Source organism: Lycorma delicatula, chromosome 1, assembly GCF_047948215.1.
Source record: "Lycorma delicatula isolate Av1 chromosome 1, ASM4794821v1, whole genome shotgun sequence".
NCBI lineage: Eukaryota > Metazoa > Arthropoda > Insecta > Hemiptera > Fulgoridae > Lycorma > Lycorma delicatula.
In genome coordinates, this window is record NC_134455.1 from 103464229 (window position 1) to 103490800 (window position 26572).

Here is a 26572-nt window from a genome sequence, read left to right on the forward strand (position 1 = left end):
TTTTACAGAAGTTAAAAATCGCCGACTATACTAAAATATGAGTAACCTTTTCAACAGCCAATAATAAACTAAAACTAAGCATCCAATGTAAACATACAGTAGGGACTAGTGTACCAACACAACAAAAAAATTGTGAAAATTAGACTTTATAGCTTGGAAATTTTAAAATTCTGCAAATATTTTGATAAACATTGTATGCTTACAACATAACACTGACAACAGACCAATGTTATTTACAGAAAAGGTAATAAACTGTGATTATCCCCATATGATATAACAAGAAGAATCCAACAATAATAGTCATCTTTATTTAATCGTTTTTTAACTGTCACACCCATGTATACTCATTTTCATTCAAATAAGAAGATAGACCCAACCAGGTAATTCAACTGAATTTTCATAATTCTGTAGATTATACTCATTATATATACAGGAGTATTTTTAATAGCCACCTAGAAGTACTGGCGATTATATTTTATAAAGATGACACAATACAGGTTAGAATAATATGATTTTTTTCATCAACAAATCAACTAAGTTCTAAACAAATGTTCACAACTATCTTATGTTTGCAAACAGTAAACGATGTTGCACAGCATCTTCTAGTAGATTGTGTGTAACAGATATTTATTTTGAACAATCGCATGTCAACTTTCCAATTTACAACCATTATTTTTTTATTATGAAAAACAAATTTTGTAGCATTAATAAGTATGAGAAGCCTAACCAAGATTCAAATTCAGAACTTTCCGGATGAAAGGTGAACATGCTAGTTTGCCACAAAATCGGCACACTGAATTGTTTTTATTAATTCTGATTTAAAAAGTGAATAGTGTTCAATTGACTCCGCAAAGCAATAAATGAAAATTTTAATAATACATCAAACACCACCAGCTAAAAGAAAAAAACATGTTTACTCCTGAAATTTACTGTAACTTTAAAGAACAATTACTAAAGTAAATTAGTTATCATAATAATTAAAGCTCTCCTCTATATATTAACATTAACATTAACATTTAACAAGATAACCTCTACCAAGAGATTAATTGGGGGCATGAAAGCTGGGAGAGTAAATGAGATAATATAAATTCTATCTTAATCACATTCATTCTATAGTTAACTTTAAAACAAATCTTTTATTTTTCTTTTTTATAACTAATTAATTCTTTATTCAAATTTCCTGTTTGTGAATATACTACACGTACTGTTATTTAACAAATAACAGACATAGAAAATTCAAATGATTCAATCAATCATATGTTACAAAAAGAGACTTGGCAAGTTCTAGTCATGCAAACAGATAGAAATCAAGCTGAAAAAAAAAAACACTACAAGTCCAATAAAATACTTCTACTAGATTATTTAATTAGAAAGTTTATTTGAAGGTTAAAAATGTTTTAATTATACAGTAATATAGTAAAATAAAAAATTGTATCAATCTCTTTTAGTTATTTAAAAATTATCTGTTCAAAAAACCCTAAACTTCATTACTGTATTAGTAGAATTAGACATCTTCATTTTTGCATTGATGATGTTTACAGTTATTAAAATTAAAATTTGATTAAGAAACATATTTCTGAAAGACTATGCAGCAGAAATATAACATATCACTACATTTTAAAAAACAAAACTGTTTTCATCCAATTAAATTTGTCATTACTGTGAAACCTAATTTTCTTTTGACAGATATATCTTCCTGTTCATTACTATAATAAAGAACACACATATATACATTTCTTCAATCCATGATCACTGTTTATTATGTTTATTTTCCTTTAATCACATATACAAAAATAATCATGGTTGTCATAAAATTAATTGTTATTATTATTAAAGTAATAAATATTAAGCACACAGATATATAATAAATATTTACAAATAATATGTGCACACAGTTACAGTGAAGGCAATAAGAGTCTAATAAAATATCTCTGGACACAAAGAGTTAACTTTTTTTTGCTTTGTACACCTGCTAACATTTATATTAGAAACAATTTTTAAAATAGGATAACTACATAGATTACAAAAACAAATTTTAGTTTAAAAATATGATTTTAGTGATGATTTTTTAAATGAATTTTTACAATGATTATGCAGCTGTAATAGTGAAATATCTGTACTTTACAGTTCTGCAGATGATTGAGATAATTCATTATGTAAATTTCAATATTAAAACTTATCTTTCTATGCAAATACTTAGTATTGCATAATTACAACCAGACACATGAAGAACCAATTTAGAAGAAAAATTGTGAATGCAGAAATGTATTTAAACAAAACTAATACTTCCTATCTTGAAAATCATCCCAAATTTATATTGCACCTATTTACAAGACATCTACAGTCTTCATAGGAAATTAAATCAGTGCCCAAAAATCCAGAAACAATTTAATGTTTTATATCAAGGTTAGAATGTCTTTACATTTTTTTATTTATAGTATGGTCAGCTGTTCCCCTTAGACTAGAGAATACCTATGTACTTACAATTAAGATGGTATATAAACGTTACTTGACAAAAGTACTTCCTACCTGTTCACTTCAGTCAAAACACACAAAATCAAATCACAAACATACATCCAACACATCTGAAACTAATATTTTCAATGTGAGCCACTAAACTGAAAAAGTTTTAAAAGTCATATGACTTTTAAACCGTAATATGACTTAACCGTTACAATAGTAATACATTAATTCTTTATGTAAGAAATATATAACATTTTTAGATAAGTCAGATGAGTATCATTAAAATGATATGTAAATATTAAAATATATAACACACACACAATGAGTATTTTTAAAGTAAGGTCCTTTTAGAATTTGCTGCCTACATACGCAATGTAAACATATGGCCGCCCTTGGGTATCTCAGTTATTTCAATCATTAGTCAGCTGTTAGTAACAAAGTTTAGTCACTTTGTTGTTAGTAGTTTATATTTATTCATTTATAATGAACGCTACAATTTGTGATCCCGTCAAGTGTAAAGTACGGAGTAATCCAATTTTTGATGGCAAAAACAATTCTGTAAATAAAATTTACAGGCAAATTTGTGATATTTATGGGCTGAATATTATGAGTGATACTATAGTAACAGTGATGCTGTGCATTTTGAGAAGGGTGAGCAAATATTCATAATGAAGACCATAGTGACTGACCATCAGTGATATAACAGATGATTTGACTAAAAAAGTTAACAAAAAAATTTGTAAAAACCAGTACTTCACCACGTCACACTTGTCTTTTGTGTTTCCTGGTATTTCATAATTTATGATGTTTTAACTGAAAAACTGAGCTACAAATTAATTGCACACAATTGTTATCAAAGATGAAACCTGGTTTTCTTACTTAAATATCAAAACAAAGGCGCAGTCAATACAATGGCAGCATCCAAATAAGCTCATAAAAGAATATTCTGAAGCTTATCATTAATACTGGTTTTCTTTTTTTTTTATCAAAAGGGCATCTTGCAAATCCAAATTTAGTCAAATGGCGAACTATTGTGATTGCAAATACATATTATGAAACGTTAAAAATCTTAAAAGAGCTACAACATGGAAAGCTATCCCATAGTATTTTATTTATGCATTACAATGTCCTACCCACATGGTAAATCAGACAATTAGGTGATTGGAAAAATTTTGATGGAAAATCTTCAATCATCTGCAGCCCAAACTTGCCTCCAAGTGACTATTTTTTTTTTCTTTACCTTAAACATGCATTACAAGGTTACTTTAAACAAGCACGCATTACAAAAGTTTGACGATGATGACGAATTCAGAAATAGTGTTACTGTGTGGTTTAAGTCACTGGTAGTATAATTTCTTGTAGAGGGAATGAAGCCATTGAAACACAACAAAAAAATGTTTTAAAGTTAAAGGCTACTATATAGAAAAGTAATAAATAAATTTAATTTTTATGCATAAGTAATAAAGTTTTCAAAAGCTCTGAGTTACTTTAAAAACAAGCCTCAGGTGAATATATATACTGAGGTGAACGTCTATAGAACAGTCACTGCATTATAGCAAGAATTTAAAACAATCTACATGAACACAAAAATAAACATAGATTACAAAACAATAATGGTAAAAGTAAAAATTTTTATGCATAAAAAAATGAAAAAGATATACTTTTACAATATATCCATCCTACAATGTAATAGCAAACTTTTTCCATGTATACTGAATAAAAGAGCCCTAATTATTCAGATATGTAAAATCAAATCTGTGAAATTTAAGAGGCTACTGTATTTAATTAGTTATTTTTCCTTCTACAGTATTACTTGCTCATAAATTATTTGCACTAAATATTGTACTTCATTTTCAAATAAATCTTTTATTTTCATTTTTACTGAATTTTCAGACTCAATTTTTTTCTTAACCTGGTTTCTGAAACCAAGATCCATCTTAAATATAAGTAATGTGTCTTATATACTGGTAAATATGATGTAATTATGATGGTCGTATAAACTAAAAAATTATGTAACCAACATAGAAGTTAATGTAAATAAAGTACTACCACTGAAGAAACGGTAACTGATCTTACCAAAACAACAACACCATAAAAAATTGAATTAACAACAGTAGAATTAAATTAGTAAAGCACTAATAGATCCAACACAAAAGGATTAATATTAGAAAATCGTGTCTTGGTGTCATTTACATGCATCTATCTATCTGTTTAATTTGCAAATACCTTTCACTGAAATCTTCCACTTTCAAAACTTCTATACGCCTTTATTTCTTTCCACTTCCTTTCAGCTAAGGCTTTATTTCTTTCAGTCAAAGGAGTTCAGATGGCTAAATAAATTTATTTTGGAATTTTTAAGTGAATATTACTTCCATGGATATAATAGATATATTTGTTGACATTCAGGTTTTAAAAGAAGGATGAAGGATGATTCTTACTTACAGAAATACACTTACTAAAGCAAAGACATTATAAACACCATATTTTTTTTAGTCACTACGAGATTTTTAAAAAATAATTTAGCATTTCTTTACTTTCTCTTTTCTAACCATGAAGCAGATTCGTTAAAAACTGCTTCATTTTTGTTTTCTGCAACTGAAAATCTTGGCCAAGCTTTAAATTGGTACATTTTAATGAATAACTGAAATATCCCATTTATAATATAATTAAAGATGATACTATTCAATATAAATATTATAAAACAATAAATTAATTTACCAACTTGCTAAAAGAATTCTTCTTCACATTTGGTGATAAGAACCATTTACAAATCTTGAGCTTATTGATATTTGAATAAATTACAAAAAAAAAAAATTCAATTTACACTAACAAGAAGTTAAAATAAAAAAGGAGTAAACTCCATTCAGGCCAACTTCATACACAATAATACAGCTTTATTTCTAGTTACTTAATAGTACCTGCATCAAATAAATATCTATTAAATTAACTGGTTATACTCGTAATGTTTAATAATTTTACTACAGACTTTTTTGGAAATAGTTATCAACATTCTATCGCTTGCGGAATTAGAGATCTTTCAATAAATGCAATATTGAAAAGAGAATCAAAATTTATTTATAAATCTCTATTTTCGACAGTTTACATCTCTAAAATACAACTTTTTAAATATTACATCATTCCAATACTGGACAGCAGAATTTGTGTATTTGTCCATAATAATTTCAAAATTTATAAAACAGTAAAATTTTCAACAAATTCAAAATTAAAAAATTATAAAAGCAATTTATTTTAATGTAATAACAGAATTAAATACCAAAACTGAATACATGGGACCCTGCAAAAATCGATACTTGGAATTAAAGTGGTAAGTTTAACTTATTTAAAGTATTTTGGTAGTTTAAATTTTTTTTATATTAAATTTTATTGGCACAGTGGTCAATATGTTAATGAATAATATATATAAAGAAGCAAAACAAACTTCATTTTATAAGAGGAAAGTTTAAATCCATAAATGATTGTTATAATGAAATATGTACTAAGAGAAGGCTCAATATAGAGAATCAATACTAAGAAAAAAATTAAGTTTTGACAGTTCCAATTAATACAAATAAAACAGATACAATTTAAAACAGTAATACAAGTAATGAAAGTGTATAAATTTTCTCTGATGCAGCAAGTTAAAGTGAAATTTAAGTTAACAAGTTTACAATACATGTTACAATTGACTTACAACTGCTATTTGTTTAATTTGTAAACACCTTTCACTGGAATCTTCCACTTACAAACTTCTATACACCTGTGTAATTTAAAAGACTACTGTATTTAATTAGTTATTTTTCCTTCTACAGTATTACTTATTCATAAATTATTTGCATGAAACATTGTACTTCATTTTCAAATAAATCTTTGGTTTTCATTTTTACTGAATTTTTCAATGAAAATTACTGCATGGGCTATAAATTAAATGCACACAAAGTCTTGCTGCAGTGTAGCATAACGTGTTATCACATATGAAACTTGTTATTAGAGATGAATTCTGGATTTCTTACTTAAATATCAAAACAAAGCAGCAGTCAATGCAATGGCTGCCATTCATTATCTCCTAGACCAAATAAGTTCAAAAAAGAACATTCTGTAAAGAAGCTTATGGCTAATACTGTTTTTTGTTTTTTTTTAAATCAAAAGGGCATCTTGCATGTCCAAATTTAATCAAATGGCAGAACTACATTACAAAAAAAAATATATTCATGTAAAATGAATATTTTTACATGTGAATATCTTACTCTAGAGGTAAAAGCAAACAAATACATGATAAAATTTATACATGTAAACTACTTAAAAGCAACGTGTGATGGTTTTGTTTTCTAAATGTTGTACACTTGTTTTAAATATCAACCAAAAAATCAAATTAGACCAAAATATGAATTCACTAACAAAAAGCAAAATACAGCATACATGGAGATTAAAAATTAAATGTGCAAATTGTTAATTAATAAACACTTCAATTAATACTAGTTAATAAATAAATAATTTTATTAGATCAACAAATTTCTATTGAAAAAAAAAACATATTAGACAATAAATTAGTATAGTTACTAAAATGAAAATCCCATTTCCTTAAACTATAATCTAAATTGGCTGAACTCCTAAAGTTAGTGATATTTAATTTAAATTTTAGTAAGCAAGAATTTCATTGAAATATAAGTATTACTTAAAAAAAACAATCAAAAGACTTAACCTTTAAGATGTCATGAAAAGAAGTTCTACTTAAATATAGCAAAGTAATTTGTGATTTTTAAATGTGTTTTCTAATAATTCTGTATCATAAACAGTATTTTTTATGAAATTTAATAAGATTTATATCATTTAATGACTAAATAATAAAGTGTAATGTTCAAACTTAAAAAATTGGCTATTTGGATGACATTTTTTTACCATATCAAATTTCAAAAGGTGAAGTTTGCAGAGATTTATTCTTATGATTTGCTTTTTTAAATTTTGCTACGCCATAATTAATGAATTTAATCACTGTAATTATTTTAACAATTAAAACAATGACAGACTTCTTGCGAAAAATAATTAGCTGGTTGTTACTGATGCCAGCTTTACAGTAATAATACAACATGATAGGTTAAAATTAAAGGAGATAGTAAAGATCTGGCTAAGTAGTTTATAATTTAGTTGGAAACTTCTCCATATCACAAAATCCTAAGATGTGTGAAGATTTTCTTACGTAAACTAGGAGTCTAATCTCTGGTAGCTGTTCTTATTGGAAATTTAATATCTAGAGGAAAGGCAATTTATTAGAGTAAATACTTAACAGATCAAAGCAAAACCACTAATTATTATGTGCTGCTGCTGCTGTCCTGGGAAAAGACACCCTAACCTCTCAAGGAACTGTGGGTAGATTGGACAGCCTTGCTGGAGAAGTATATTTAGTCGTTTTGTGTTATTTCATGATCCTCAGCCATAGATCTTTTCATTCCCTTTCTCCTGTTAGTACTACAGGTTTTAAATTACATTCTCATAAGATTTATGCTATGGATGGAGGAATATAGTTACAGTATCCTTGGTATTTATGTGGCTTGAAAGGGTACGGTACAATCTGGTGGTACAAAAAGCCAGATTTGGGGCTAAAAGTAGTTATTGGTTAAAACTCCTAATTCCAATTATTACATACATGCTAGTGTGTAATACATGTAGTTTTAGTCTCCAAAACACAAAAAAAAGAACAATGATAAACAACTTATATAATAGTTAATTCTATTGCATGTGGTTTTGGTCTCCAAAGGCACGGGGGAAGGATCAATGATTAAACAACTTATATTTGTTTAAACTATTAATTATAATTATGTTAATTCTACATATGTAATATGTCAGTTATAAGAATTACAAGTTGTTTTAATTAATACTTCACATTTTAATACATCTTGTAGGATAGTGATGTATATTTTTAGGATGGATAAACATTTTTCTTACAAAAAATATTTCTGATGTAAATGCTGTTTAAAAAAAATTAAATGCAATATACTACTTTTTACATCATTACATAGAAAAAATTAAGATAAAAATTTGAATATATTTTGATTTTTATACATTTTTATCTGTTTTATCTTTAGATGAATAAGAATATTTTTTAAATCTTGCATTTTTTCAGCAGTTTAAAACTTTCAGAAATCAAATGCAACTGAGCCTTGATAAAAATTATAATGTATAACATGTAAATCATTCAAGAAAACTTGAGAAAAATATAGTACATTTAGGGATTAAACTGTAAAAAGTAAAACATAATATTACACGAAGATCTCTGAGAAAAACTAGATTAAAAACAGAAACAAACTTTGATCACTCGAATTATTTCAGTAGTATGCAAGATAATATTCAGGCACACACATGCCAATTTTTACACTATATTTAGATTATTTCACTACTATAGTGAAATATATATATTTTTTACTGTGTCTATTATTATTATCAAATGATAAAAAGTATAATGCATATATGTGTTAATTAATGCATTATATGTGTTGCTTCTATTATCATTTCTCATTAAAACAATTTTTCTTTTCATATTCTAAATTTTAATTTCATTTTTAATTACTTCTGAAGGGTAGCTGCTTTTTTAATATTAAATCAGATTATTAAATTTTTTTACAGCTACAGAAAAAAATATAGTAAAAAAAAATAAAAGTACATAATATGTTAAAAAAAAAAATATATATGAATACAAATGTGTATGATTTTATATATATTACTATGAATCATCTGTCAAATCAGATAATACTTTGCAAACAACGATTATGATGTACCATATGAATAAGAATATTACCTAGTTAATCCCTTACATCAGCACACCAATGGGTTGGAGAGGTTTAACCAATTGGTAAAAAATTGTAAATTTAAAGTATAAAAGCTATTTTAAAATTACATATCCCAAAATTTCATAAAACTTAAGATTTAATATACAGAAAAATTAAAAATCACACCTTAGAACTCTTTTGAATATTAAGGGAGAAAAATTCAAAGAGACATCTCATTGTTTGAAAAGAATACAAATTAATGAATATAAACTAGACTTTACTCTGCAACAATAAACAGAACATATATTTCATATCAAGGTTTTCACACACTACTGTTATGAAATTTTATATTGCTTCAAAATGAGATTTTCCTGATATCAAGGCTTATTTTTTAGAATTACACAATATAATGTAGTCTCAAAAACATTCTCCCCCCACCTGTACAAAAGATCAACCTATTATCTTAATAATCCAAAACAATTTTTTGTTGGGTATCTGGAAAAAATTCATGGAATAAAAAGTGAAAAAATATCAACTTATTAAAATATTATTTGCTGATATTTTAAAGTATTAAATATACAGAAAATTTTATCTATATCTATACCTATTATAATATATGAGATGGTTACCTTATTTTTTAGTTCCTCAAAATCAGTAAATGAAGTTATATACGCATGCGCATGAGTTCCTTTCACAGGAATATTATACATCTTCCCAGCTAGCACATTACTCGTTCCATCAAACCCACCTGCACAAAAATTTTTATTTATTTTAAAGCTAATTACTATCTACAAACACTAAATATTAACAAATAATCAAAGAAATGGATATACATGCTGTGATTATATATTTATTAATTAGTAAAATTTTTGAATGTTTTTATAACACAAAAAAAGAATTTGTTATTACTCTCATTTTAAGGATATTACATTTTTCATTACTACTCCCTGATAACTGGTCTTAGCTGAATTAATCATGAAGATTCAAATACAATGGAAAACTTATAATTTGCTTCATTTTACATCAACATTGCTGTTACTGTGGGCAATTTTTTATTTACATTTAATTTCTCTCAATTCTGTAGATATACCACAAAGTTTTAGTCAAGAAAAAGTAAACATCATACTGATGTCGTGTTACTACAGCAAGAATACTTCTTCTATATTGAATACTAATGTCTTTTGGCTAAAATAAGGGCGACAAACAAAAGTCATTTCCAAAATAAATATATTTAGGGTCTTGAGAATAACAGGATACTTCACAAAAATTCACCCAGAAGAATAATAATTCCTAACAGATGACCCATAAGAGCCAGCAACAGTCCAAACAGTAGTAGTGTGAAGAAAAACAACTGGGGACAACTGGAAAACGTTACTTCATAATGATTTATACCTTTATCTCTCCAAAAAAAAAAAAGATTATCAAACTCCAAGACCTTCATAATTACTAAGAATTTGGTTGCAACAATACTAAACATATTGAACATCGTACATTAAAAAACTTTTTCTAATGTCAAAACATACTGAACAGAATTATTTTTAGTGACAAGGCATCTTTTAATGGAGATGAAAAAAACAACATGCAAGTTTCACTTTTGTATCTCCATAAAACTAGCTACTTTCTTAATTGAAAGTAATTCTCAAAATAAGTTTTCTACATATGCTTAGCAAAGAATAACAAATGAAAAACTGATCTGATCAAACTATTTTAAAATACCTATATTTTGAAGATTTTCAATTAGTTCTTTTGGGAAAAATTGCCTTTCTATTTGAGATTACTTTACTAGAAACCAGGATTAGTTAGCAGTTTCAGCATACCTGTGCAGAATCTCATGAATTGTACGATGAATGCTTTCTGATGTTTTTGAAGATTACGTTACAGGAATGCAAGACTGTAAACCGGCTTGGCAAATCATCAGACTTGACACTACTACGACTTTTCTTTTAAGTACAATTGTGGGACAGAACACATGAGAAAAAATTCCAAAATAGCAGGAACAGCTGAGGGTAAACAGATACAGCTTTCAACAACTCAAGTCATAGCTGGAATAAATTCACTGCCAGGGGTCTACGCAAACACATTTTGTACAATGTATTTAATCAAATTGAAATAGATCATTTGAAATTTAATCTGAGTTGTTATTTATAAATAGGTAAGCGCCATATATATATATAATAAAAGTGCAAATAGGAAAATAGTAAGTAACAAAGAAATTTCTTAAAATCTAAAACTAGATGAACATAATTATTAAACAATCATCATCTCTATAAATAAAATGAAATAAATTAATGAAAAAATGATAATAAAGAAATAATATTAATTGACAAATAAATAATATTTATGCAATACTACAAAACAGGTCCATTTTAATTATTATTTTATAATGGTCAACATTTGTAAAATCTTAAATAGATAGTTTTTAAAAGGAGTTTTAAGATAACTTTACGCTCAACTTTAAGTTCAACTGAGATGACACACTGATTTTTTTATTAACAATGGAGTTCAGGGTTAATGAACAACTATTCTTTCTTTCGTTCAGTTTAATTAATAAATGTTTAATCAATCATGATATTTCAATCAATTATCTAGATATAAATTTCAATTTATAAGAGAAAGAATGAACAGTGAAGTGAGATGGAACATTTATTATTAACCACTTTCTTTAACTTTAATATCCTGAGTCTACCCCTTAAGTTGATTATTAAATCCAGAGATATCTAACACATGTAAGAATTAAAAATGTTCTTGTTTATTAATATTTTTTAACAGCAGTATTAAAATTGAATAAAATGTAACAGAATAAATCCCAACTCTAAGGCAGAGTGGCAGCATTTTTTTCTTTCATCTGGAAGCATTGTGAATTTGCAACAGTCATACTTTGTATTCTCTTATCTGTAACTAAATTTATTTCTTATCTTCATAAAAAAATAAATAAATAACAAATAAGTAGCTCCAATTGAATAATCAGCCTGTAATTGTTACAATATAGATTAATCCCAGTGATTAATCTATATTCTAACAAATATGTTACTATATAATCATCGTATGTTTAAATGAATCTCATTTAAACATAATTTTTTTAGGAAATATAAAATATTCATGACATTCATTTTTTTATCAGAATATAGTTCAGTAAACGGTTAAAACATAACTGAATTTTTAACAGATTAATAACTAGCATAATGTGATTTAGATGGAGAAATAAATAAACAAAACCTACATTAGATATAAATTTATTTTATAAAAATGAATGGCTGCGTCATGATTGCATGACTTACAAGTTAAAACAAAGTTTTAACAACAGAATATTGATTACCACAACCATAAAGGTAGAAGATAAAGAGATTGTTATAAAGAATTTTGTGAAATGTTATCGGTACCATGATGAACCAGGAACAAGAGAGAACAAATAATAATCAATATGAGAAAGCATTAAACCAGTGTCGGCAGTACTAAGCAAGCGATTGCAGTGGCCTTGTGTGCCAGCCACACTGTTAACTATCACTCTTTAACTACCTCTATTTCTCAGTAACTGTCATAATTTGCTTCAACAAATCTAGCGTGATAGCTAAACAAACTATTAAATTAAACAAACAAATTAAAAGTTCTCATAGAAAAAATAAAAATAAATCTAAAATTTACTATCACGTAGGGATAGTGAGTTACTATTTAGTTACTTTGTTACATAAAAAGGATCACAACAAAATTGTTTAAATCAAATTAAAATAACCTAATGAACTCGATTTCCAAAAAGAAATGGAAACAGTAAAAAAATTTTTTTCTTCAAAAGACTACAGACACTTTCATGATTTCAAATAAGGCTACTGTATAACTTGATAAATAAAATTAAAAAAGGATTTCAATTTTAATACAACACGGGCTTGCACTGAAACTAAATACATGAATGTACTTAACACGAATATTACTTAATTATGATATTCTATGACAGAGAATAAAATCAACATTGATGTTTTTAATAGTATTGTATGAGAAAAACAGCTTAATTTTCTAATATAATTTACATCTACACCTCTTGCTATTTAAAAATAATATTGCATACAAAGACTAAAACCATCAAATGTCCATGTGCTAACATGCACACACACACATACATACATACACACTTTTGATTCCCAAAACAGAAAGTTGTAAACAGGAATTTAAAGATTAATTATTTAGGTTAATGATTTAGGGATAACAAGTGGCTTTAGTTTTTTATTTTCCAAAGTAAAACTGGAATCCTATTCTACTTATTCATTCACTTCAATAATAGAAGACTGACATCTGATACAGCTATTCCACACTATTTTTTTTCTTCGATGATGAGAAATGAATTGTATAAAATATGAAAAAAGTGAAATATATAAAAAAATATGAAAAAAGTCAAGCATGATTTGTAAACAGAACCTTCAGAATGAAAGGCAGAACCGCTGTGCAGCGGTTGAATTTTATTATAACAAAAACTTGCACTGAAACATAATACATGAATATACTTAAACAGGAATATTACTTAATTATGATATTCTACAACAACAGAAAGGCATTCTGCTGTGGAAGTCACAGCAGAATATTATTAAACCTACCAACCCTCGCTTCCTTTTTGGTTTTTACCAAATATGAAAAACATCAGGAAAGAAAAAAGACATCAGGAAAGAAAAACAGGAATTCCCATTTTAGGGATAAGTATATAGGTGATCTTTGAGACTGAACAAGACTTGCTGCTGAATCATAATCGGGCTAAAAACAAGTTGTAGGGCAGAATAAGAGTAATATAAGAGAAATAATAATAATATAAAGAAAGATTTATATGAGTCTGTTAAATGAGTTCAGACTTTAGGATTATTTACAACACACATCTTAGAATTAACAATAAATCTTTTATTGCATTACAGTGAATTATTTCATATTATTCATAATTATATTATTTTTCTATCTTTATTACTATCCGTTTTATTTACTTTGTTAATCTGCTCTACAAAATACAAATTATTAAGACACACAGTTAATAAATTAGTATTACTTCAATATAAGTGTTACACAACAGATAATCTGATGCAATATTTTTTATTTAACTTGAATGATTTTCATAAAAAAAGGTAAGAATTTTTATTCACCCAAATTTTTCTACATTAACTTAATAAGCAAGCAATAATATAAAAACAGAACATGAAAGGTTTTTTTGTATATAATAATTATTACACTGATAAACAAAATTTTTGTTTTCTAACATGTGATATATGATTTTAATCTGTTTTTTTGATGCTGAAAACGAATATGAACTCAGAATTTTTCTATCGCCTACCAATTTTTTAAATTTTAATTAAAGGATTTTCTTCCTTTTTCAACGCAGTTAGCATTTTAAGCTCCTATATTGTATTTTGTTAGCTCATTTTTTATTGTTTAACTTTGTTAACATAATTTGTAAGCTGTAAATAAACAATACTAGACAAAGAATTAAATCATATCATTGTCACATACTATGACATATCTCTAATACTGAAGATTAGCCTTCATGTTCAAGATTAATCAGTCTGTGCAGGTCAAAACATGTAGTTGAAAACACAGCTGTGTTGTTTGTATTAAGCACTGGATTTAGGAATGAATTAATTTTGTTCAATCTTATTGGTATTTTAAGTTTGTTAACAGTACAGTGTCACAGTGCCTCAAAATTGTGCAAATGATGTGGATGCATTTTGTTATGTATGTGGTGAGTTTACCATAAAATCAAATAGAAAAGACATTACACCTTCAATTAAAAAAGATATCATTTGTACTTTGTGTAAAATTGGCGATCAGGATAAGATGTGGGCTCCTCATATAGTATGCACTAATTCTTCTGTATACTTAAGAGGATGGCTGAAAGGTACATAGAAGGTTTTACCATTTGGTGTACCTATGGTTTAGTGTAAACCAAAGTATCATATAACCAATTGTTATTTTTGTTTAACAAGTGTGTCTGAAATTTCTAAAAAATCTAAACATACTGTAAAATATCCTTCACTCCAATCTATAATCAGCCCTGTAACTCACAGTGAAATTATTTCGGTTCCTGAGCCACCTGTGAATTATCTTTTAAAAGCAGCGATGAAGAATGAGGCAGTACTGAAGAAGAAAACAATGATTTTGATTTTGAATTATCTTCCAATAAGCCAGATTTTATATCACAAGGTGAATTAAATTACTTGGTTAGGAATTTAAATTTATCAAAAAATCAAGCTGAACTGTTATGATCAAGACTGCAAGGTTGGAATTTACTTTAAAAAAATTTCAGGCTTTCAAAGCTGACAAAAAGAACTTTCTCAGTACTTTATTGATGGAAATAATTTATTTTATCGCACAAATATTGATGAGCTTATGCTGCATGTAGGACAAGTTCATAAACCTGAGAACTGCCGCCTTTTCATAGGTTCATCCAAGTACAATTTAAAAGTGGTTCTATTACACAATGGTAACAAATATCCTTTGATACCAATTGCTTAAGCTATTAATTTGAAAGAGATATACGATGTGATGATAGATGTTCTTGAGAAAATGAATTATAAAAAACACAGCTGGAACATATGTGGTGATTTGAAAGTTATAGCTACTTTGTTAGACATGCAGTTAGGCTATACTAAGTACATGTGTTTTCTTTGCGAATGGGACAGGCGAGTTAGGGATAAACATTATGTTACCAAAGAATGAAAGAAACGCGACAACTTAATTCCAAACAGGAAAAAATTATTCATGAGCCCTTAGTTGATCCCAAAAAATATTTTTACCCTCTCTCGATATCAAGCAAGGTCTAATGAAAAATTCTGTAAAAGCAATGAAGAAGGATAGTCCTGGATTTTTGTTCATCAGGCAGAAATTTACAAATGTAAGTGAAGGAAAAATTAAAGAAGGAATATTTCTTGGTCCTCAAATAAGAAAGTTGGTCAAAGATGATGTATTTAACTAAATGTTAAATAATGTAGAAAGTGCAGCATGAGCTTCATTTCAAGACATTTGCAAAAATTTTCTCAGCAAACAGAAATATCCGACAATTACCACAATATTGTTAATTGTCTTACTTCATACAGAGCTATGGGATGTAATATGTCTTTGAAAATACATTTCCTCCACTCACATTTGGATTTTTTTCTCAGTCAACCTTGGAGACGTAAGTGACAAACACGGTGAATGTTTCCACAAAGACATTTCAGTGAAGGAAACCTGCTATAAAGGGAAATGGAATACTAACATGTTAGCCGATTACTGTTGGACATTAATTCGAGATGTGCCTGAGGCTATTTATAAAAAAAAAGCATCAGCGAAATCATTCTAACACAGGTATGACCATGCAAATTACAAATTTTACAATTTTAACTACAGTTTCCCTCAATTTTTTTTTGAAGCATAATTTAAAACTAAAGGTGATAGAAAATTTGTATTTACAGATCTGTAATGTACGCAAAAAAGTAATTCAAGAAATGGTATCACATTTAGAGACATTAATTTTTTTTCTATCGGTGTTATTTTTTCATTGCTTTAAAAAAAAAAAAAAAAAAAAAATCAAGTAGCAATCAAAAATAAATAACTGATCCTAACAAAAAATGGAACTACACTAACTAAGTAAAATTAGTATACAAAAAAGTAGTTAACAATGAACTTTCTCGGCTTTTGCTTCCCATTTTAACACCTATTTTTAGGAAGTGTATTTCTCTTTTTCTAGTTGATAATCTTGAATATTATAGTTAAATTATAACTACTTTTTTTTTCTGTTTAGCCCCCAGGAATCACTGTCAGACATTACTTCAGACGATGGATGAGGATGATAAGTATGAATGTAAGTGAAGTGTAGTATTGTCAGGTCTACCATTTCTGAGATGTGAGATTAATTGAAACCCAATCACTAAAGAACACCAGTATCCCAATCTAGAATCCAAATCCATATAAAAGTAAATGCCTTTATTAGGATTTGAACATTTTAAACTCTCAACTTCAAAATCAGCTGATTTGCGAAGACACATTCACCACTAGACCAACCTGGTGGATAATTATAACTATTAACTATATAGTTAGAAGTAAATAGTATGTTATTAATTACACTCTAGTCCAGTGATAATTTTGAAAATTAACCAGACTACAATAACTGCTAATTTAGAAAAAATAATAAAAAATATTTTAAAAATGGTATTCAATATTTTATCAAAAAATCTTCAAAATGATGGCATTATTCTTTTACAAGTTAGAAGTCATGCAAAACAGACTTATCTCACACAAAATTTTTATAAATTAAATCCCTTTTGAGATGCAGTCACTCATTTCTGAAAGCATACTCAATCCTCAGTCAAACCAAATAATTAAACTGTTTTTGTGTAACGTACCAGTAACGTTTACCAGTTTCAGCACAATTTGGCGTACAAAAGAACCCTTTTATAGCACACATACAAGCATATGTATGGACTCTAAAGTACAGTTTACTTGATACAAAGATCATAAGGCAATCCTTTGGCTAAAAATGCAGAAATAGTTTTTTCCGAGATTGCTGGTTGTGTAATATAAAAGATAAAATAAAAATTAATAAATACAATTAAAATATAATAATAAACATACAATCATTTAATAAACAACAACATTGCAATTGTTAAAAATAATATACCACAAATTTAACATAACATTAACTATGATAAACTAGTCTATTATTAATTACCATAATTCCAGGTAGTCCTTCCTTTCAAAATTTGAAATTAATCAAATTAAACTTGCACAAATTAAACTATAAATTGTATTTATCAAATTAAATTTAACAGAGGAAATTGTGTAATTCAATCTCAAACATGCAATTAACTTCTCTCTTTTTTTAATGTACATAAGGTACACTTATATATATGAATATTGATAAATAAGTAAAAAAAATGAATTGCATGAAATGTTAAATAATCTAAATAAATTATGTATATTTTTTACTTATTTATCAATATTCAAATATATAAGTATACCTTATGTACATTAAAAAAAGAGAGAAGTTAATTGCATGTTTGAGATTGAATTACACAATTTCCTCTGTTAAATTTAATTTGATAAATACAATTTATAGTTTAATTTGCGCAAGTTTAATTTGATTAATTTCAAATTTTGAAAGGAAGGACTACCTGGAATTATGGTAATTAATAATAGACTAGTTTATCATAGTTAATGTTATGTTAAATTTGTGGTATATTATTTTTAACAATTACAATGTTGTTGTTTATTAAATGATTGTATGTTTATTATTATATTTTAATTGTATTTATTAATTTTTATTTTATCTTTTATATATTTCATGCAATTCAAAAGTTACATAAAAAAATAAAATTGTCCAAAATTGATTTTGAATTTTCTGACAGTAGTAATTTAATTCATTTTTCCTTCCCTAACAAAATTATTTTGTCCTTCAATTACAAAATGTTATTTCTATATAGATAACTAAACAAATCTTTACAAATTTTCTTGTAGTTAAATTTCAATTAAAACTTATTTTTAGGTAGCTTTCATAAGAAAGCCATTCAATTGCCTATTGTAATGGGTACCATGATTCGACTTCTGAAAAATTTTGACATTCTTCACGTTTCACATCCCCCAGACTCCAAAACCACAGTCAGCTCAAAAGTTTATATATACATTTATATATATATTTCACTTTCTTGTGGACACGATAACTTCTGTAATTTTGCACCAATCACTTTCAAATTGTTCCTTAAAAATAACATCCCAAAATCTCGGTCTAGTTCGTTAACGGCAAAAGTCGGATCATGGGGACAGAAATTTGGGGGGGGGGGCTTTATCGAAAAAACAAAATATTGCTATAACATTTTTATTAAGTAAAATATAAAATTCATTTAAAAGTTCCTACTATTCTTTGGATAAGGGCCTAAAATGTATCTAAATAATTTTTTTGATATCACCAACCATTGGCCCAGGGAACAATAAAGAAAGAAAAAAAAATCATACCTCCCTTAATAGGAACAGTATTAAATCAGTTTAAAGTGGTCGTTAGTCCTCTAAACATTACCTACAACTTTTGTCTGAAACAATTTTTGATATGACCAATCCTTACAACAAGGGATGACCAAAAATGTTGCTGGAATTGTAAGATGGAGGTTTTTCATCTGCTAAACATGTGAAACTTTTTTTAACATGCAACCATTGTCATATAGATTAAATTTGAAGCTTTTCTTAACTTTAAGGTGGAAATCTTTTTTATACCCTAGTTAGCACCGATGAAATCTACCTCCACCTTCCGGCATGCTGAAAGGGATTTTTTTAGATCCAACTACTAACTAATTTTGAAAAACTTTAAATCAATAAATCTAATTCACTAGTCTCAAAACCTACACTTTGCATTAGCTTAATGATCAATTAATCATATATTTTTCACAAGAATATACCTGCTTCTATTGTTTTCATGCACTAACACCTTTTTAAGTATTCCTGACCCAGTCAAGAGAAGGATGACTTTATCTTGCATCCATCTGCAAAATGATTTTATATTTCCTTTAAATTAACACTCCCTCTTCCAGCTACAGATCTTACATAATCATGACAAGTAATGGAAGCAGCATAAACAGAGGTAAGTGGTGTTGGTCAATGCTGTGACAAAAGACCTATCCAGACAAGCAGTGGACAATGTCAGAGTTATATGCATCTTATAAATTCTAATAATGTAAAGTATACATAGTATTTTATTTATATAATTGTATTTCTAACATTAATTCTACAGTTTGTTACCTTTTGTAAAGTAAACAAAGAAAAAAGGTTATAACCAATACCATTACATAAATCATTAAGATAAACTCACCAACATATGAATATTTTGAAGCTGAAAGCCCTCCATCAGGACCCTGAGCTCTTCTCAGACCAAATTCCAGGAGTTTAACATTTTTTCCTGCTGCCATTCTGTAACGTGCTGCATTAGTTGACATTAAACTAAACAAAATAATTCATGTAAAATTAAATGAAACCTAACACTTACACTTAAAATAAACTACACAATTAAAGCAAGTACATTATTAAAGAAGAAGGAAAACATTTAAATTCCTCAACACTCATTTAAATAATCTGAATTCAACATTCAGATTAACAACATGATGTAAATTTTTACATCATACAACTTGAAATAACCAAAATAAATACCTGTTATCTGCATCAAACTATTTAAGAAAGAAATATAATTATTACAATAAAATGGGCACTGCAAATGTGCAAACTTCATTAGTGTTAATGGAATGCTAGCGCACAGTCCAACCATAAAAAACTGTGGTTACTGAAATTTAACTGTGTTATTAAATCATACTACTGCATAGGAAGCTCTTAAAAAAGATGGAAAGTAATAAAACCGCTTAATTTATCACTTAAAGGCTTCTTAAATAGAAAACAATACATAAAAATGAATAAATAAAGATATCATGGTCAAGCAACCTCCTCACTAATAAAACCTTATAGCGATTACACAAAAAAGAAATGTAAATGTTAATATGAATGTGAAGTACTCCATACAAATGACAAAATTGAAAACAAAGTAAATGAAATGAAGTTATAAGTCCATAAGATGATGAAACAAATTTATACAAAACCAACAAACAACAAATTTTTACAAATTTATGAAAGGAATATATACAAATAAAGGAACTGGCATTCAGTTCCTTAATTCTGTCATATGTCAGTTCCTTTATTCTGTTCCCAACAAAAAGGCACTTTCAAAATAAAGTGAAAAACTGGCAGTTCATTTTACATACTACATTAGTTCAATTGAACTAATTAACATTAACATTAGTTAACATTAAGTTTATTTTATTTTAACATTCTAAAATCAAATAAGTCACTTAATAAAAAATGTACAAAAAATAAAAGTGGGGGATTAGCAACCTTGTTTCATATAATTTTTTTTTAATTTTCAATTACAAATAAAATTAGACATATAGCAGCAATATTAAGAATTTCAGTTTAATATTTATTTCATGATTATTTCAGTGGGGTTTTAAAGAAAATAAGCCAAATTACCAAAGTTTTTGGTGTTCAGATTAGATTTCAAAATATTTATTAACTAGCAATATGTATCGCTTTAAAAAATATATTTTTTATATCTGAAAAAATGATTTAGCAAAATAACCATGTTGGAGTGGCTCAGAGGATTAGCACCTGCCTTCTCAGGCAGGGTAAACATTTCAAAGCCCAGACAAACCAGTTATTTTTAACACTAACTGGTCTTTTTTAGTTTCCAGATACCATTCTCTAGGGAATTAATAAGCTAAATCCTGACCTTATGATCCAGAAATGTAAAAACGTACACATATAATAACTAAACAAACAAAGGTTACACCTGTCTACGAATCCCAAATCAAGAAAGCAGCATATAATAACTAGAGAACTTCCAGAATATCATAATCAATCAGTCATTAAGAATTTATACCTTAATAATACTTTGGGATTTACTCCCAATCAAAAATATTATGATTCAATTTACAGTAAGATAGTATTCAAACCTAAACATCTGGAAAATCAATGAGTTTGTCTAGTTCTCTGACCCAAGAAAATTTAGTCAGAATCATTTCTGAAGGATCCTTCACAGCTTACAATGTTTTATCAATCAATTCAGCAGTTCTATAATGTGTGCTCAAGAAAGAGGTATGATGAATTGATTACTTCCAGTTTTAAAATCCGTTAAGACATCTTTTACCAAGTAGCTGAAAAGAAGGTATAAACATCAGATTTATTTAGACTGTATGAGCCAGCCTAACACTAAATAAATCTTTTCTTTAAATATGTGCCGCAATCACCCAGTTGGGGTAGATGCCGGTTTTCAGCTCTTCGACGCATTTACTTTAATTTATAATTTAAATAAAAACTATCCTGTCAATTTTTTTTAAAGAAAAAACCAGTATATGATATATTTTATCATATAGCATATTTTTTCAGTAATATATGACAGATCCAAGGAAATACAAGCTAAAGCTTGTAAAAGATAACACTGATTAAAACAACAAAAAACATTTGTTGCACTACACAATGGTTGAATCACAGTAGTTTCCTAAGAAAAAACCCAAATGAATGATCATTTTAATGTCCTCTGTACTTTTCCAATATTATGCAGCTTACACTTACTTCTCAAAGTTTAACAGGCATGAAAGACACTGTAGAGTGTAAGTAAGCGTATTACACTATAAGGTGTATGGACTTTAAGATAACAAACTTGAAAATAAGTTAAGGAATTTCAGCATCAAATAATTGCTTCACTCGTTAATATATAATATATCTATATACTTTTAGCTTAGCCTCCCAATTACATTTACAATTTTCACTGCTTCCCAAAATTGCTTCACCAGTGAATTGAGTTGAACAGATGTTATAACAGTATGTATGAATTTTTATTTTTTATTTTTTTATTTTTTTTTATTCCACAGATTTCTTGCATTATCAGGACATGTATATATTAATTCATACATCCTTTCAAAGAAGAAATCCTAGAAATTAAAAGTAACACATACAATTCAGTATATTTATCAATAGAAGTGCACATAATTTTATAAAAGAACTTGTTTTTACAGCAATGCTTTCATGGTAACAGTATACAAGGCATATTCAAAACAAAGGACCGTTGGCTTATATTTAAATATTAGCACAGTTTCATACATACAGGGCCATCTATCGGCTATTTACAAAGCCACTGCAGTTGTTGTTTTGATTCAAGTCATTTTCCTACCAGTGAATGCAGATCACAATGTCGGCAACAATTGTTTTTCCTGCCAGAAGTGAAGTGCGCACTGTGATTCGATTTTTGTGTGCAAAAGGATCTTCAGCTCCTGAAATTCATTAGCAGCTGTGCCTAGTGTATGGACTTACAGTAATGAGTGAAGGAAAGGTTAGACAATGGTGTCAAGACTTTAAAAATGGCCACACAAATGTGCATGATAAAGAGCGGAGTGGCAAGCCCAGTATTCAGACTGACAAAATCGTTGAACAAGTGAACCGAAAACTGCAATGTGTTCGGCGATTGATTACTGCTCTGGCTGATGAATTTCTGCATGTTGGACACACCTCTATCTACACGATTGTCACAGAAAAACTTGGATATTACAAACTGTGTGCAAGGTGGGTACCGAAAATGCTCACCAGCCAACACAAAGATCAAAGAATGTGCAGTGGAGAGCATTTTTGGACCGCTATCGACAAGATGGAGGTGATTATTTTCCCATGTTGTTATGGGCGACGAGATGTGGATATCCTACACCAATACAGAATCGAAACAACAATCAATGCAGTGATGACATTCAAGTTCCCCAAAACCGAAAAAATTTAAGCAATCTTCGTACTCAAATCGAAAAATGTTGGCTATCGTTTTTTGGGACGAAAAGAACATCATTTTGGTTGATTTTGTGGAACGTGGATCAACAATTACAGCTGATGTGTACTGTGAAACACTCACCAAACTGAGGCATGCAATCCAAAATTGCCGATGCGGGAAATTGTTGTCCGGCGTAATCCAACTTCACAATAATGTGCATCCTCAAACTGCTGCCTTAACCATGAAGATTCAAGATTTTCATTGGGAACTTTTTGACCACCCTCCATACAGTCCTGAACTGACACCTAGTGACTACTTCCTATTCTTGCATTTGAAAAAGTGGCTTGGTGGATAACAGTTTGAAAACAATGAGGAACTAAAGACTGTCGTCAACTGGTTCAATTCCCAAGCAGCAAACTTCTACGCAAAGGGGTTGAAGAAACTGGTGCAGTGTTACAAAAAGTCCTTAGGACTGAATGGCGATTATGTGGAAAAGTGAAGTAGACATGTAGTAAACTAATACTGTAAGTAAAACCTTTTCTCACACATTAATATTTTTTAATGACTAAACGGTTCTTACTTTATGAATATGCCTTGTACAAACAATTATTCATAATTGCTTGTATTTAAACAAAATTGCATAATTTTAATATTTATTTTTTAAAAATATTTTACTTTTTACTTATAGTTAAAAAAAAACACATTATTTTTATTTTTTATATTAACAAATTAGTTGACTATTACACACTTATAATGTTATCAAACAAAAAAAAATTGAGGCCAGTGTGTACATAAATATTATTCTTAGTTATCGTAAATGTGGTAATTTACACTAAGTAAACTAGATAATTTTGTACAAATTAATATTTTTATATTACTTCTATTTTATCAATTTAAAAAAAAAATTATTTAGCTTTTTCAAAGTCTTCAGTTGGTATATATTTTTTTAAACAAAAAACCAGAAAATATGAACAACAAAATGCTTCAAACTAAGAAAAGGTTAATGAAATTTTGAGGAAAGGTTATAAAAAACAAATAACAAACTAAATTTTTAAAATATAGTATACAAAATTAATACAATTTGTAAATGTTAAGTCATATATCTGTTGAATATTTTCAATCGCACACATTCAACTGCCTTTACATCCATTCATATGTTTAAATTGTTTAATGTATGTATTAAACTGCAATTAAATGAAGTAGGTGTAAAAGCATGTCCAAAAAAAATGAGAATTTTTGTAAACAAATTGAATCTAAAAATCCATTCTGTAGAAAAGTTAATTATATATTATAAGACTCAAAAAATAAATGAACAAGGAATAAATACATTACATACGTGAAACATAGAGTAGTAAATGAGGGAGGTAAAGACACTTTAAAAAAAAAGTGAAAAGTAATAGAAATTAAATTAAAACTGAGATCAAGATCAAACAGACTAGAATTTGAAGTTTCTGAATTTCAGCCATACTATCACCCAAAAAACCGCCAATTCTGTGTGCTAATTTACAACCTTACAATATTATGCTGGTAACATTTAAAATAAATTAAAATGTAATATACAATTATAAGGGAGTTAGTTATCCAAGGAATCTATTGGAGCATCAACTGATGACATGAGGTATTTGTGCGTTAATCTAGTGTCTAAACACAGATGACTTCTTCACTTTCTTTATGGTGACCAACACACATTACAAATGATGACGTCAGATTTAATCTGATAGAACGTATTTTTGACAACTGTCTACTACTCATTCTACCAAACTGCTTTCAGCCTGTCTTTGACAAAGCACAAATAATCAGAATAAATGAATTTTTATTAAAAATTGGGTTGAGTGCAATATTTTTTTAGCAGCTACATCAGCTTGTTCATTACCTGAGATTCTGAAGTGGTTAAGAATCCAGCAAAAACTGGCACATTTACTGCAAACACTAAGAAAACAAAAAAGACACATGAATGTCCACAATTACTGGCTGTATTTGAATTTTTCAGACAGTACATTTACATTTCACTAACATCAACTTTCCAACTATTTAAATAATGTAAATTCTGATTTTCACTGTAAATAAGCATTTACAATCTTTAAAAGTCTATTCTCATCTCAAAACTTAAGGTCACAAGCATAATATTGATACACAGCCAAAACAACAAACTTTATTAAAAAAAACTATTTTTTTCAAAATGTTTAGTTAGAAAATAAGAGAAAGCAATCCCTGAATCTGAAAGTAGGAGACATCAAAATAATTTTGATATTTTCATGGGCAAACAATGGGAAAATAATTATTACTGAACCCAAATAAAAATACACTACAGTTATTTAAAGTGACAATTTTTTTTCTTAAAACATAAAAGAAATGAAATTCTAAGTTGTAAATTGATACCAAACAAAATGATATCATGATTGATATAAAAATTCCATTCACAGAAAAAAAATTTTAATAAGGTCATTTATTATAAAAAATAAATAGAATTATGTGTGTAGGCAAAGTAATCCAGGAGAATATGTAAAGGGTTTCCACCAAACTGATTTGAAGAAAATCAATAATTCAAAATACATTGAAGTTCTGTCAACAGATTGAACAAAAGGCTTTTAGGGTTTTTCAAATATAATCTTATTACCTTCAACAATAAAACAATTCAATGTGCACTAGTTTGAATTTGTTTATTCCCTGCCGTGTTCAGCATAAGAATTGTCCCAATGTAAACCAACAAATGCTGTCTCGAATGTTATGCATTTTCATTGGACATTGCTCCTTTCTTTCAGACCTTATACATAAGTTTCCTAACCTAAGCTACTTTCTTCAGAAACCCACTACTTAATGTAAACATACTCCAACCATCTGTATTTCCTTACAAAAATTCTCCTTCTATATTCTTGAAGCCAATACCAAGCCAGATAACATACACATTACAAAGGGATGTCCTATTCACTTTTCTGATACTGCTCTTAATAGTATAGTTTTATTTTTCCCAAAGAATATCAACAAAGTTTAATGTGTATATTTAACTAAACACTTGTTAATGTGTTTTACTTGACTTTTTTTATACTAACTTTCTTACCCAACA

General features: G+C 27.9%; 1 protein-coding gene across 2 annotated transcripts in view; it reads right to left on the reverse strand.

Annotated features, from left to right (window-relative positions):
- Window positions 1–26572, reverse strand: part of Naprt (nicotinate phosphoribosyltransferase) — a 150112-nt gene that overhangs the window by 65340 nt on the left and 58200 nt on the right. For both annotated transcript variants that reach the window (XM_075358641.1, XM_075358649.1), the window contains exons 5-6: window positions 20026–20153; window positions 9854–9972 (exon numbers count right to left, since the gene is read on the reverse strand). In XM_075358641.1, the coding sequence (XP_075214756.1) occupies window positions 9854–9972; window positions 20026–20153 (247 nt within the window). The remainder of the gene's footprint in view (window positions 1–9853; window positions 9973–20025; window positions 20154–26572) is intronic.